This window comes from Ips typographus, linkage group LG16, assembly GCF_016097725.1.
Source record: "Ips typographus isolate SLU linkage group LG16, UJ_Ityp_2.0, whole genome shotgun sequence".
NCBI lineage: Eukaryota > Metazoa > Arthropoda > Insecta > Coleoptera > Curculionidae > Ips > Ips typographus.
The window spans coordinates 974,698-990,498 of NC_138437.1; the positions used below are offsets into that span (position 1 = coordinate 974,698).

Genomic DNA, 15,801 nt, shown 5'->3' on the forward strand with positions numbered 1-15,801 from the left:
TATTTTTTACCGTCGTACAACGGTGAAAATGGGAGTATTCAATAAAAAAACTAAACTAAGTTTAAGATGAAGGGAAGTACGAAAAATGGGTGTTAAAGCAATGTTTAACTAAGGGTGCTTAAGTACCTTTATGTTCTCGAGACGTAATTAACCGTAACTTAAAAGAAGAAGTAAAATAAATAAATGACTAATAGAAAACAGTGGTATTGGGTCAGATTGGGTTCTATTTTATGTAAGGTTTCTAATCTTCTTGTTTTCCCACTTGCATTCTCGTAGTTTAAGCCAAGCTTAAGAGAGTGGTTTAAACTAGAGTAGTATACAACAAAAATAATATAATAATAAATAAGGAATAATGTAATAATTTGTATGTAATACAACTTTCACTCAGATTTAACGTTTAAAGTATTAGTTTGTATTACTTTATATATAGTTTTGTTATTGTTATTTGTATTTCTAAATTCTAAAGTAAGTAATTTAGTAGAAAGTAATTTACTTTCTCATTAGTTTTGAGGATAAAACAAGACCATTTTGACAGTTGACCACACTATAAAGTAGGGTCAACTTGAAAGGAACGGTTCCTTCCGTAAAAACATCGTGTTTAAACACAGCCAAAGATTTTTATGTTTTTTTCCCTCCGACCCATCTCTAGTTTAAACTAGTTTAAAGTCAAGAGAAATATTTTGGCGTCAGTGTTTACTAGAGTGTTTACAGGTGTCTATCTCATTTTAACTCATTCTGATAGAACAGGATGGCCTATGTTACTTTACTACAACTTAAAACTCAGGTTAATACTGCCGCCAAAATATGCCTAAAGTTCAAGTTCAAACCATTAAACTACATCCAGCAGAGACAAGCTTAACTTAAGCTAGGGTTAAAGTTAAAGTACGACGGTGCAAATAGCTTCCTTTTTGTAGGTGACATATGACAGAAGACAGAACACTCCAAACAGCAAATTCCTCTATGTACAGGCAAACGCAAGTGTTGGAAATTTTCTATTTTATGTTTCAATTTATGCTTATATATCAATTTTAATGGAATTGTAATTGTGAGTGCGTTTTATTATTGTTTCGTTTTATAAAAATACAAACATATTTCCATTTCAACTGTTTGTGACAATTCAGTTAACTGTGTTGATTAATAAAGATTAGTGCTCCTTTTTAGTAAATAACCTCTACTCAGACTTACCTACAGACCCTTCTCTCTGCAGTCAGAAGAAAAAATTGTCCATACAGATAAGCAGGTGCTGGTAAATCCACTGTAAGATATGGGTGACATGGCAAATCGCAGACCAAATTTTTCTAATTTGCCAGAAAATGGTATTAATAGAAACCATAATGTGCTGAATATCAAACCCACAGCAGCCAAGAAACTTGTTATTAAGAACCTCAAAAGTAAGTGCTCACCCCTAACCACCCTGTGCACTTTTAGAATGTTTATTGTGGAAGTCCTCTTTTAGGTGAACCTAAATTACCTGATGACTACAGAGAGCAAACATGGAAAAAACTTAAAAGTGCAGTGCTAGCTATTCAGCAAGCAAAACCTAATCAGTACTCTCTTGAGGAACTGTACCAAGCAGTGGAAAATATGTGCAATCATAACATGGCTACTGTTTTATATAAACAATTGTACAATTTAACAGAGCAACATGTTTCCCACAACATTGAACAATTCTTAGCTGAATCCATGGATAGATATTTATTTCTGAAAAAAATGAATGAAACCTGGCAAGCCCATTGTCATCAAATGATTATGATTAGGAGCATCTTTTTGTATTTAGACCGGACCTATATCTTGCAGAACCACATTACTTCCATATGGGATATGGGGCTTGAGCTTTTTGGAAAGTATATACAACTTCACACTTTAGTTCAGACACGCATTGTTGAAGGATTATTGATGCTCATTGAAAAGGAACGTCTTGGAGACCAGGTTAGTTAGTTTTTTTCTTTTGCAGGCAGTTTAAGGAAATAGTTATTGATAGTCAATTTAAGGTAATTTAGTGAACCTTTATTTATATAAACAGCTAAATGTCTACTAACAGAAGCATCTAAATTTTAAAGTTTGATTTCAGTGGCATTGATTAATTATAAAACTGGAAAAAAACTTTCAAATTAAATTGAGTTTTAATTAATTTGGATGTGCATTTACATACATTTTCCAGTGAGTAACTTTTAACATCAATCAGAAAAAAAATTACATTACTACATAAGTAAATGAGTAGCTTTGTTTGCTAAACACAATTTAGTAGTGAACAATGTTATTGAGTAGGTTGTATGTATTTGAAAATAAAAATATTTTCAAAAAGAGTTGAAAAATTAAGTATGTGAAAAATACATACTTGTAGTATACATGAATTTATTAGTTGATTTGTTTATTCCTTGTGTTTGAAATAATTCAAAATTAATCATCAATCATTTATTTGAACTACTGTGAACATTCTAGGTAGTAGGTAGGTAAGGTAAAGTAGAATGACATGCTCAACTAAACTTTATTGGTTTAGATAGAACTATTAATTTATAATTTCTTTTTAGCTTTGCCTTGCCTATATTTACTCTTCTCTGTCCTACACAAAAACTATAAATAATAAGACACATTGTGGTCCATTTAGACAAAAAAAATAGCCATTCTCCTAGATATCCTAGCTTTGAATTTCTCCTGAAATTGAGAAGTATGAAGCATTTTTCTTCCAGTTTTTTTTTTTAATATTTAATAACTTGTTAAGATAGGGAGGACATTGAAGAAAATTTTGTTTTTATTGCAACAAGTGTTTGTTTTTCATAATATCTACAGATTTATCTATATATATATGAGATATTATTTACTATTAGGCCAGGAACTGGTGACAGGTGATGTGATGTTCTCCCATTTTACCCTGCATGCCTTATAATAATTAATCCTGAAATATGAAAGTTAGAATGGTTCCTGGCCACCCCACGCCACACATTGATTTTTTCAAATAAATTTGAGTTAAATTACTCGTATTTTGAAAACTAAACAAGATAAGATTTTCTGGTTTCAGGTATTGATAGTAAAGATTCTATTTATTTTAAAAGTCACAGGACTCTTTTTTGACGTCAAAACAGAATTCTGAAGGTCACGTGACCGTTTTTTAGTTTTAAACTGATACACTAAATCACATATCTATTTGTAAGATTAAAATGTCATTTTTAACGGCACGTGACTCTTTTAAGATTAAAAATGGATTTTATAATGTCACAAGACAGTTTTGAATGTCAAAATGTTATTTAAAGGATCACATGCTCGTTTTTCATTTTAGACTGATATTTTTAAAGACACACACTTTACTCTCTTTATAATGCATTTTCAGTTAAAAACGTGTTCACGTCAAACCGGAATCCTAAAGGTAACGTGACTGTTTTAGATGTTAAAAATATTATTTGAAGAGTTACCTGACTCTTTAGTCTTTTTACAGTTCATAAAGTCGCATGACGATTTTCAATACTCAAATTGTATTTTTTAAAGGTCACGTGACTCTTACTTAATGCCAGAACGGAACCTTGAAGATCAGGTGACTGTAAGTGACAAAATATTATTTGACGGGTCACGTGACTATTTTCAAAAATTAAATTTAACTTTAAAGATTACGTGACCGTTTTTTAGTTTTAAACTCTAAATCTCGTGACTCATTTTATGGTACAAATGGTCACGTGACTGTTTTAAGATTAAACATGAAATTCATAATGTATTAAGTATAAAATCACCCTTGATGAATATTAAAAATAACCTAATAACAAATAACTAAAAAAAAACAATAATTAAAGAAAAAATACACAAAATCTGTCATTTTTTGCCTGGAAACAAAACAAAAAATGTGATTTGTCAACTAGACAACGCCGCATTAAAACTGATGTTTTCCTTGACTGTTGGAAGATCCGAATTGCTTCGTCTGGCTTTAAAATTACGCCAATATGCGTTTAGTGGTGCCACGGTGCTTACTTAAATTAATTTTCAGTTCCATTGTCACTGTTTGTCTATATTTATCATTTAGTCTATGCTATAAACTATAAACAGAAGATAGATAAGGCCAATGTTTCATTTTTAAAAAAGAAAAAAATAGATGTTAAGTATATAGATCACATGGTACTGTCAAGTACTGTACATACACACTGTATCGATGTAAGATAGTTTTATCATTGTCACGTTGCCGTTTGTACTAGAAAGTAGCAACAACTTTGTTATTTTAAATAGAACACCGTGTAGATCCTTATAAAATCAGAAAAATAATTTTTTGCCACCGTACGGCAGCATCTCCGTCTTGCGGAAAAAAGAGACGTTGCAAGCTGCAGTTTTGCGCTTGGTAGCAAAACATTTAAGAATGTTTTGATATTGGACAGCATTTCCTATGTTTCCAATAAAGTGTAATTTTCCCATTCCTTTGGCTGACATGCAACCTCACACTATTATGCCGCATACAGGAACGTGGCATCTGCATTTGTTGCTCTTTAACAATTTTTTCTGGACTGATATGGACAGATTTGAGGTTATATACAGGGTAATTCAAATTCGTCCCTCACCATTGGGATACGAAAAAGTTTATATTGGGACAAAGTTGCGCAGTTTAAAGCTCATCCAATCGTCGTTTTTGAAATTGATTTTTCGTTTTTATTTATTTGTAACATTATTTGAAAAGATATTGCAAAACCGAAAGCAGGTCAAAACCAAAACCCTTTTTCTCAGGTATTCTATGACGGTTGCGTATATTTACTGTATGACGTTTTGTTTTTCGGCAGTCATCATCCAAGTCAAGTTTCCTTTTTGTTAAAGACGTCATATTGAATTTTTAGCAGAAAAAATAGTGTGTTTTATTGTGATTTTAGTGACATACAAGAACTTGTGATTTAGAGTGAAGTAGTAGTCCAGGATGCTCACAGTGGAGGTGAATGCATAAAACTGATGGGGGTGCCTTTGGACACAAAGGCACCCTGGACATAGGATATTAAGCATCTTCGGCTATCAACCTGTCATTTTTTCAATACTGTGGGTTTAGCCGTTTAGACGCAAAACGCCTCTAAAATTCCGAAAATTTGAATGTCCCGCCACACGGTAACTATGGCCCGTAAACAAATTTCCGCACCGACAACTTTTTAGAATCATAACAAATGTAATTTTATCCCTTTGCCAAAACTTGTTTATTTAGTAATAATTTTGAACTATTACATACATAAAACAAAGGAAATTAAACGGAAAGCCGATAAAGATACTTTATTAGAGGCTAGTAGGGATAAATCTGGAAAATTGTGGAACATCGCACCAATTTGCATTCTAGTTAAGTTTTTCAAGCAAACGTGGTTTATGACTTGAATAAGTTGTTGATAAAAATCGCCAATCACATTTGAAGTGTTGGTAACCAAAAAATCATGAAATCCACTACCCAGACAGACCATGGAGTCGAACTGGCTATAATCATCTCCTACATGAGGTTTTCAGTAAAGTAACCAGGTTTACTTACCACAGTTTTGCAGATTTATCCCCACTAGCTTCTAATAAAGTATCTTCATAGGCTTTCCGTTTTATTTTCTTTGCTTAAAATTACTATAAATAAGTTTTGGCAAAGAGATGAAATGGTTTGTTATGATGATTGTAAAAGGTTGGCAGCGCGGAATTCAAATTTTTTGGAATTTTAGATGCTAAACCTAAATGGCTAAACCCACAGTATTGAAAAAATTACAAGTTGATAGCCGAAGATACTCTCTACAACTTTTATTATAGAACCGTACAGGCGTAAAAAATCAAAACCGTCCAGGGTGCTTTTGGACATCTGGTATACTTTTCCACTCTATATTGTGGAGAAGGTTTTGTTCATTCATCAATTTTAACTTATGATTTGCTTCATAAATGAGGAAATAATTCAATATAAACTAATTTTTAACTCAGTTGGCTTGGAGATTACCAGAAGTTTTATAAACATTACTTTTATCTAATTAAAATTAAATAATCAAATTAATATCTTTATTACTAATTTTGAAAGCAAAAGTAGTATGAAATATATCCGGAAAAGCAACAGCCGCACAAAATATGTTATTATTTTACAAGAATTATAAATCTCTCTTTAAACTGCTTGTTGTTGTCTCCAAGAGAAAGGTCTTTACTTGGGGCACTTTTGTTCCAATTTCTATTTTTTTATAATACTAAGTGCAAGTTTAAATAATTTAATTTTGGCTTCTGAAGAACACTAAATTCAGGCTGTACGACTGTTGCCTTTCCAGATACATTCCAATTTACAGTTGGGTTTTTCTCCCATTATTAATAACATTTGGCTAGTTAGGAAGCAAATTATATGTTATCATACATCACTGGAATCAAAATAAAAGACACTATTTTGTCGTCTAAAAATCTAATGGCGCCCATAAGGAAAAGGAAAGGTGATGATGACTACTGAAAAACGAAACGTCGGGCGGCAAATTTGAAACCATCATTACAGCACAGTTGGTGGTGGAAAATGTAACAATGAAAATATGCTTTTAAGCTCTTCAAATAACACAAAGTCAAAGTTTCAGTTTTTTCAGATATCTTCGGAAGTGCTCCAAAAAATGAGATTTTTAAAACGGCATTTGGTTCAGCGTTAATTTGCTCTAAACAGGGTCCTATTTCAGAAACACGCAAGTGTTGCCAACAACAATTGTAAAAAAATACCACCTGTCATCACAAATTGTTAGGTACAGGCGTCTCAGAAGTAACTTGTCTGTGACAAATTAAATTTGTCTGTTACACTTGTTATGGACCAGAAAGAGTTTGACTTTGACAGAAATTGTAGTCACAAAATCATAATATAACTTTAAGAAGTTGATAAAACTGTTTTTCAAATTCCGAATCCTCTGTGGATGTAACTTGTAATATTCATCATCATCCATTTTGCGCAAGTTGCATCCAAAATTGTGTTCCATTCTGCGTATATCGTCTACCCATCACGACGGTGGTCTGCCCTGACTTCTAACAGTTTTTTGGTCCATCTATCATCGTTGAGTCTTGCTACATGGACTGCTCTATTTTAGCTTTGGGATTTTCTTGTAATATTAGTTCCATTAAATAATTAAAATGTCTAAAAGTGTAACAATAGGAAATAAAATTATTGCTAAAAATTATATAAATTAAATGTTATATAAATCTGCATTTTTGTTTATAAAGCGTGAGGATGAGAAACCATGTACCCAATATACACCCATAGTTGTTTCATTTGAACAGGATTTATTCTGAAACGTTCATTAAATTCGAATAATAAATGAAACACTTATTTTAGGCCTAAACAGTTTTTAATGTATTTTAATTATTGCTTCGTTTTCACTTTCTGACGAAGAACTACTAAACCACATCTTTTGCATCTTTGTATGGAAATATTTGAAACTTGTAAACCTATCTACCTTCCTTTCAAGTTAGGTAGAAGCACTTTACTAGATAACAAGTGTCAGATGCAAACTTGTTTCATATCCTAGTTAGTTATACTTATTAGTTAGTTTTGTTGGTAGTTCTCTAATTTACAATTTTAACTGTTATTTCAAAAGTAGACTTTCATTTCATGAAACTTAAGTGACTACATATTTTGCCAAACTTATTACTTACCAACTTGTGTTTGGTTGTATTTTATTACAATGGTTGTTAACAACACTTGTATGTTTGTGAAATAGGTCCCTGATCGAACATCCTATAAATGTAATTTTCTGTTGAATATGTAAATGCTGTTGAATTTTAAATATGTAATTGACATTTCTCTTTTTCATGGTCGGCGCCTGAGTAATGTTAAATCAAATACACCAAAAAAGTTAATTGTCCAAATTTAAATTGTAGTGCAGGCAAGCTGTTGAGAAAAAGCTTACGAAGGTGTTCGACAATGTCGGTCAGAGGATTCCATTTCCTAAAGAAAGCTCAAAACCAACACACCACTGGATTCAGTTTTCCTTTCCCTTTCCACGCTGCAACCGCATATCTCCCATGGATTACGTCACTGAATATATGTTTGAAAATGGAGTATAGCAGTATTTGAGTAAAACAAAAACAGGTAGTAAAGTTTATGTTTTGTTTACAGGTTGATAGATCCTTGTTGAAGTCCTTATTAAGAATGTTAACTGATCTTCATATCTACGACAAGGCTTTCGAACAAAAATTCATGCAAGCAACTGAAAGGCTTTACGCCGCAGAAGGTCAACGTCTAATGCAAGAATTGGAAGTCCCAGCCTATCTAACTCATGTAGATAAACGCATTTCGGAAGAAATTGAACGAGTTATACATTATCTGGACGCTGGTACTAAATATCAGTTGATTCATGTTGTTGAAAAGCAGCTACTTAGAGAACACGTTACTCAGATTTTACAGAAAGGTCTTGATCAGTTGCTTTCTGAATACAGAATATCAGATTTGTCTCTTCTCTACAATCTTTTAACTCGAGTAAAGAATGGGTTAGTTGAGTTGTGCAGTGCATTCAATGCTTACATCAAGAAGAAAGGTCGAACTATTGTGATTGATCCGGAAAAGGACAAGACTATGGTGCAAGAACTGTTAGATTTTAAAGATGCCATGGACAATGTTGTGGTCAGTTGCTTTCACAAACATGAAAAATTCAGCAATTCTTTAAAGGAAGCTTTTGAGAATTTTATCAATCAACGCACTAATAAACCTGCCGAGCTTATAGCAAAGTTTGTAGATTCTAAATTAAGAGCCGGTAATAAAGAAGCGACGGAAGAAGAATTAGAGCGACTACTGGATAAAATTATGGTCCTGTTTAGATTTATACACGGCAAAGATGTGTTTGAAGCCTTTTACAAGAAGGTATTTATTTATGATAGTTTTTTTAGAGCTATGTTTTATAAGTTGGTTCAGACGATTAATTTCTTTTTGCTGGTGGGGATTTCCGTCTCACCGCACCAAAAAGGTTTGTGAGGAAAATTTCATATTATTTCCAGTTAAGTTGATTGTCTGTCTAATTGTGCCATTTTTAATTTGAATTGAATATGTCTGCCTATACCAAAAAAGAAAAACTTTATTTAATATCATTGTTGTTAACATTTGTTCTGTGAACATACACTGGAGTGCTGCATTGATAATATAAAAAACATATAATTTGTCCTTTGCTTCATATGCGGGACAATTTAAACATAAATTGAAATTTTGAGAGGTAATTACGAACTCCGTTTTGTCAATCACTTTAACTTTTGGATTTTTGGTAGTTGTTAAAATATAACTTTGCCTGAAAAGTTTCTATACCATAACACTGCATGTAAATTCACTGTCTCTATTATATTTTGTTGGTATTCGCAAAGGGACATATTCTGTAAACTCGAGAAAGTTGTAAAACTTCCATTTTGCTATTTCCAGTTGAAGGAGCATTGAAGGTAGGTACAATGCTACCTTAAAGTAAGGAATTGTTTGAAGCTCCAGTTTCAAGAAATGATTATTAGTATGACTTCTAAGCTCGGGCTTTTTTTCCATTGTAGGCGTTCTATTCTGTATATGGAGTGGTGCATTTACGTGGAACGGATCTGCTGATTATAACATCACGCGAATGCACCATCCATACTAACCCCATTTAGTTTCTTCAAACATACAAAGTGCAAAACATTTATACAACACAGTAAGAAAAGAACAACGATAATGTCACAGATCAGAACTAATCTCTGTGAGTTTCTTTTTCTAGTTTATTAAATTGTTCCTTCACTTTTATGGCGCTTTTCCCTACTATATCAAAGTGGTCCGCAAAGGCAAGCAGTAATCTGGGCCCATCTGCTGTAAATCGCACTCTTTTTTCCAGAGCAATTAAGTGCGGTGTTTATCAGAAATGAGGTTGTATCCCTCCACGCGCTTTCGATTAGTCGTATGAACTTCTGGGGAATGGATAGTTTTGTCATGACATTCTAAAGTTCTACTTGCAAAATGTTGTCATAAGTTCTTCTTCTTCTTCTTCTTTCTTTCTAACATGGTGAACCATATTAGTAGGCTACTGCCTGTTCATTGCCAGCATGTCCTCCCCGGAGGATGATGTCCAGCATTCTCGCCATCGTTTTGGTGGTCTTCCCTGTGATCTTTTTCCTACTGGGTTGTACATTTTTGCGGCTTTGACGAGTCTGCTGTCCTCCATTCTTTTTATATGTTTGTTCCAAAATCTTTGGCTCTGTCTCACCCACCTTCCTATGTCCTGTATTTCGCATTGTTGCCTAATAAATTCATTCCGAATTCTGTCGTGTAGCTTTTTGCCTTGTATGGTTCTTAATGTTTTCATTTCGACTGTTCTCATCAGTTGTAGAGTTCTGTTTGTGTCTGATCTTGTCTCTGCCGCGTATGTTATGATAGGTCTTACGGCCGTTTTATATATTCTGGTTTTGCTTTCGGTGTTAAGGTATTTGTTCTTCCAGACAATTTCTCTCAGGCATCCCGAAATTCTAGCCCCCTTCATTGTTTGCTCTCTAACTTCGTTATACAGATTTCCATGGCTCGTTATTTCTGCTCCCAGATACTTAAAGTGGTTTACCTGTTCGATAATTTTAGAATCTATTTCCAACTTGCATCTTATTGGTTCTTTAGATGTTACTAAGCTGTCATAAGTTGCCTGCCGAAATCTATAAAGCGATTGTGCAGCTGCTCTTGGTTAAATTCCCAGGTCTTTTCCAACATTTGCTTAATAGTAAAAATCTGGTCTACGGTTGACCTGTGTCTTCTAAAACCGCATTGATAATCACCAATGCAGCTGTCAAATTATAGGTCACATTGACCAGCAAAATTCCTCTGTAATTTTAACACTTTATTTTGTCTCCCTTCTTATGAACTGGAATTATTAATTGTTCTTCTCTCTAGATACATTCAATCAATTTATGTATTCGCTGGTATTTTTCCTCCATTATTAAGACATTTTGCGGGAATTCCATCTTTTCCTGGTGCATTGTTGTTCTTTAACTTTTTCAACGTCCTCTCTAATTGCTCCAATGGTCGACCGTATGGTATATTTATGATTCTTGCTTTTCTGTTTCTTTTGGGTTCAGAAGACTGTTGAAATGCTGTTTCCAGGCTGCAAGGATTTTTTCGGTACCCGAGATGATGTGTGGTCTTCCCTTTTTAATAATTCGGTTGGAAACCAGTTTTGAGGTTACAGACTTGTATAAAAAACTCTCTGGATTTATGCTGATTTAGGTTCTTCTCCATATCAGTTAACATTTTTTGCTATAGCCTACTTTTCGTTACTTTTAATGATTTGCTAAAAACTTATCACAGGCCATCCAGTGGCTTTCTTTGGCTGTCATCAGTTCTCTCAAGACATCAGCATTTAGTTTGGTACCCAGAGAAGCGCAATTTTCGTCCGTTTTGCCAGTTCCGCTAAGAACTTGCGTAAGAAAATAATTTTCCGTCTGTTTGCAATTTACTCACATGTGGAGGTTTTTAATTAGTCTTTTAGTTCATTGCGCTTTTCCTGTTTCTTCCTTCCAGCAATGTTTTGCCATTTTCTTGCATTTTTGGGTTGGGTTGAATGCTGCATCTCGCGTTCTTCTATTAACAAATCTATTGGTGGGATTGCTGCTATAACCTGACTCGCTTCTGTCCATATAGTTGAGTAGCCGCACACAATCCTTAGAAGCGCTTTGCGCTATACTGATAGCAACTGGTGTTTGTATTTAGCATATTTCAACCCATCAGCCCATACAGGAGAGCCCGTTGCACAACTCTCCGTACAACATGCGTTTTTGACTTGACAGCCTCGTCCACGCGTATTTGCGCTACGTACATGGTTCATGGTTTCTGGGAAAAATATTTATTAATCCTATCGGTACAAATACTTAAGATTCTTTAAAATTGTCCCCTCCTGCATCAATGCTCCATTTGCGGAGACGTATCTGGAAGCCTGGAAGGCATCCTGAAACTCCTCGACAAGAATGCCTGCCAAGAACGTTGTAACACGTGTTTGGATGTTTTTCACTGACTTCTAATGCTTTCCGTTCAGCTCGGGGAACCAAAAAAAATCACGAGGAGCTAAATCGGTACTGTAAGGTTGCTGTGGGACCATTGCGGTACTGCACACAATGCAACCAGTCACACGGTCTTCATCGTAACCAAATTCCTGGCCTGAAGCAGCACCCCAGTGGTCTTGTCCCGATTTAGCTCCCTGTGAGTTCTGTGACCAATTTTTTAGTTCCCCCGACTGAAGAGAGTGCTAAATAAAGGCATTGGGTGTCCGTGGAAAACATTCAAACGCATGCTACAACGTTCTTGAAAGATATTCCTATAAGAGAGTTTTACAGTACCGTCCAGGCATGACAGACTCGTCTCCGCAAGTGCACTGATGCAGGAGGGAAGCAGTCTTGTGGACTATTTTGAAGGATCTTAAGCATTTGTACCGATAGGATCCATAAATACATTTTATTACTTTCATAATGAACTCTGTATTTAACATGTTCTTTGAACTTCATGTTTGCAGATCACTCGATATAAGTATTTTAGAAATTTCTTAGGTTTGATTGGTTCGTTCTCTCCTTGGAATGTAATAAGCTTCCGGTTTTTTTCGCCGTTATGACTGCTTCTGTCTTCTCTGAGGCAAGGTTGAGTGATCTTCTACACCAGCCAGCTCTGCACTCTGCTTATCGCCTCGTCAGTTGTCTCCAGAAGCTCTACCCGCATACTACCCGCCAAATATTTGATGAACGTCTAACTGGCCACTGTTAACTAAGGAAACACCTCCATACTATGGGGCTAGTGGACACACCTCTATGTAGGATGTGTGAACAGGAACGAATCAAAACAAACCACAATTGGTAATTAACAACATTTGACTAAAATTTTCTGCGGCTATTTAACTGTAATAGCATAGGGTCTAGGAGGCTCTAGAAGATACAGACAGTGGTATTAAAATCAACGGCGAGTACTAACATATGATACGCAGATGACACTGTAGTATTTGCGAATAGCCTTGAGAGTCTTCAGGAGATAATGGTTCGGGTGAGCGGGGTCAGTGAAAGTCTCTGAACTTTAAAAAAACGAAATATATGGTTGTGTCAAAAACCAACAACCATCCTGGCAAACTCTCGATAAATAACAAATACATAGAAAGAGTTCAGACATATACTTACCTCGGAACCAAGATAAGTGAAACGTGGGATCGCTCTCTGGAGATCAAATGCCGAATAGAGAAGGCCAGAGCTGCATTTCTGAAAATGTCTAAATTATTTAAGTGCCATCTATCACTGCCAACTAAGATCAGACTATTGAAGTGCTACGTTTTTCCGGTGCTGCTCTACGGGGTAGAATCCTAGACTCTAACTGAAGCTTCCTGTACAAAACTTTGAGATGTGGTTATATCGACGTATTTTAAGAATTCCATGGACCCGATCATATCACCAAACTTAGGGTCCTAGAAAGAATGAGACAAGGAGCTGCTTCTCTTAATAAAAACCCGTAAGCTGGAATATTTGAGACATATAATGAGAAATAGCCAGCGGTATGACTTACTACAGCTGATTCTGCAGGGCAGGAGGAGGCCTGGTAGATGAAGGATATCCTGGTTAAAGAACTTGCGCACATGGTTCAATACAACAACAGTAGGCCTCTTTGTACGCATCGCCATGATGATCGCCAACATTCGTAACGGATAGGCACCACAAGAAGAAGAAGAAGAAGCATAGGGTAGGACACTTTCAAAGCATATAATGCTCTATCATACACATTGTAGCAATCAATGACGACTTCTTAACTCGTGACGTGGTAGACGACATTTTATTAACTAACTGTATTATTACTTTGGCATTTATTTACGTTCAAATGACAGTAAATGACAATGTTTTTGAATAGACGAAATGACAAAGTTAACAAACCATCTTTTTTCGTCAAAATCTTCCATTTCACGTGTTGTATATATGAGAAAGAGAGATGCTAAGAACTGACGTCATGTAAGAAAGGTAAAATTCCAACTATACAAAAATGTTTTTAAAGCACCCAGTTTTCCGTTGGGACGACTTAAACGAACTTAGTTAAAATAGTCTCAACAAACCTTTTTTGTGGTAACCAGGAAAAAGAAATAGTTGTTTTAACTGAGATTAAACTAGATGAGTTTCTAGGATCTTGCTAAACGTCTGTTAGTTGGTAAGTCAGCAAGTGTAGATGCTGAAAAAAGTATGCTGAGTAAGCTTAAACAGGAGTGCGGAGGAGGGTTTACATCAAAATTAGAGGGAATGTTTAAAGATATGGAATTGAGTAAAGATATTAATCAGGCGTTTAAACAGCATCTAACTGTTAACAGTAGAGATCTCCCTCAGATAGACATGACTGTTAGTATTTTAACCATGGGATATTGGCCTACTTACCAGCCTATGGATGTTACGTTGCCTGATCAAATGGTTCGACTTCAAGATGTTTTTAAGGTTGACTAACTAAGTTTTCTGGTTAAATGTACCGGTTGGAGTATTTTATTTTTTTTAGGACTTTTACTTAAGTAAACACAGCGGTCGTAAGCTTCAGTGGCAGCCAACATTAGGTCACTGCGTTCTTAAAGCGTCGTTTAAGACCGGACCAAAAGAATTAGTAGTATCACTGTTTCAAACTCTGGTACTACTACTATTTAACGACTGTGATGAGCTGTCTTTTGAGGATATTAAAGAAGTAACAAATATCGAAGACGGGGAATTAAGACGAACTTTACAGTCTTTAGCTTGTGGGAAAGTACGTTTTGGAATACAAGCCTCGGTACCACAGTTTTCAATGTTTTAATTTTTAGGCAAGAGTTTTAATAAAAAGTCCTAAAGGACGTGATGTGCAAGATGATGACCGTTTCCGCTTTAACCCTGAATTTACCAACAAATTATTCAGAATTAAAATCAACCAGATACAAATGAAAGAAACTGTAAGTTCTGACCTGTGGTTTATTGGCCAGTTTTGACTTTAGTGTAATTTTTAGACTGAAGAACAAAAAGCCACTGAGGAACGCGTATTTCAAGATAGGCAGTATCAAATCGATGCTGCTATTGTAAGGATCATGAAAATGAGAAAAACTCTTAGCCACAATTTGTTAATTAGCGAATTATACCTGCAGCTGAAGTTTCCTGTTAAGGTAAGTTTAGCTTAGCCTTCTGATTGCAGCAATATTTCATTCATTCAGCAACTGAAATAATTGCAGCCTGCTGATCTGAAAAAACGGATCGAATCTTTAATTGATCGCGATTATATGGAAAGAGATAAAGACAACCCGAATCAGTACAACTACGTGGCGTAGTGAAATCACGTTATCATCATTATAGTAAAAATATTGTGTTTAATTTATTTTAATTCTTCCTTTTTGGTTGTATTGTGCGGGCGGTAATAAAAAGATAACACAAGACTTTTTGATTTACTGCCCTAATGTTCAAACAAAACACAAAAAAAAATCCGAGGTTAACTTTGGTGTTTTAAATAATACAGCTTTACTGTTGGTGTAAAAATGATTTGTCCTTTAAGTAAATTCTGTGATTATACGAAGCCGCGTTCTGTACTACTTCTAACCGAATTTGTTTGTTGGTAATAGTTTCTTAATAAAATATTCTTTCACTGATTTTGATTTTAATTATGTGGTTCCCACTGATACTAGCAATACTATGCAAAGAGTCTTTCAACAAGAGAGAATAATGGCCAGAAAAACGCTTTACTTTGTGACCAATCATCACATAGTTGAATAATAGTAAGAATATCAAAAAAACACTAATTACAAATAACTTAAGCAAAATACAAACGCACGAAATGGAAAAAGTTTTGTGTAATTCTATATGAGTGCGTAAAATGCTTTTGAGTGACGTACTATACCTACGACCAAAAGTGTAAAATCATGTTTTAGCAACTCCAAA

At 34.8% G+C, this 15,801-nt stretch overlaps 1 protein-coding gene and 1 long non-coding RNA gene across 4 annotated transcripts in view; both read left to right on the forward strand.

Moving 5' to 3' along the window:
- The window catches only part of LOC145739058 (uncharacterized), a 239,962-nt gene that overhangs the window by 42,923 nt on the left and 181,238 nt on the right, over nucleotides 1–15,801 (forward strand). The gene's annotated exons all lie outside the window — the stretch shown is intronic.
- Nucleotides 896–15,512, forward strand: Cul4 (cullin 4). 3 transcript variants are annotated; one of them, XM_081993385.1, is made up of 10 exons: nucleotides 896–1,045; nucleotides 1,162–1,391; nucleotides 1,457–1,929; nucleotides 7,804–7,983; nucleotides 8,042–8,782; nucleotides 14,047–14,349; nucleotides 14,408–14,647; nucleotides 14,703–14,828; nucleotides 14,883–15,035; nucleotides 15,102–15,512. In XM_081993385.1, exons 2-10 carry the CDS (start codon nucleotides 1,265–1,267, stop codon nucleotides 15,195–15,197), a joined length of 2,439 nt encoding a protein of 812 aa, XP_081849511.1. In that variant the 5' UTR covers nucleotides 896–1,045; nucleotides 1,162–1,264; the 3' UTR covers nucleotides 15,198–15,512. The 3 variants fall into 3 exon arrangements, with proteins under 3 accessions (XP_081849511.1, XP_081849513.1, XP_081849512.1); XM_081993386.1 differs by having other exon boundaries at nucleotides 906–1,045; nucleotides 1,149–1,391; XM_081993387.1 differs by lacking the exon at nucleotides 7,804–7,983.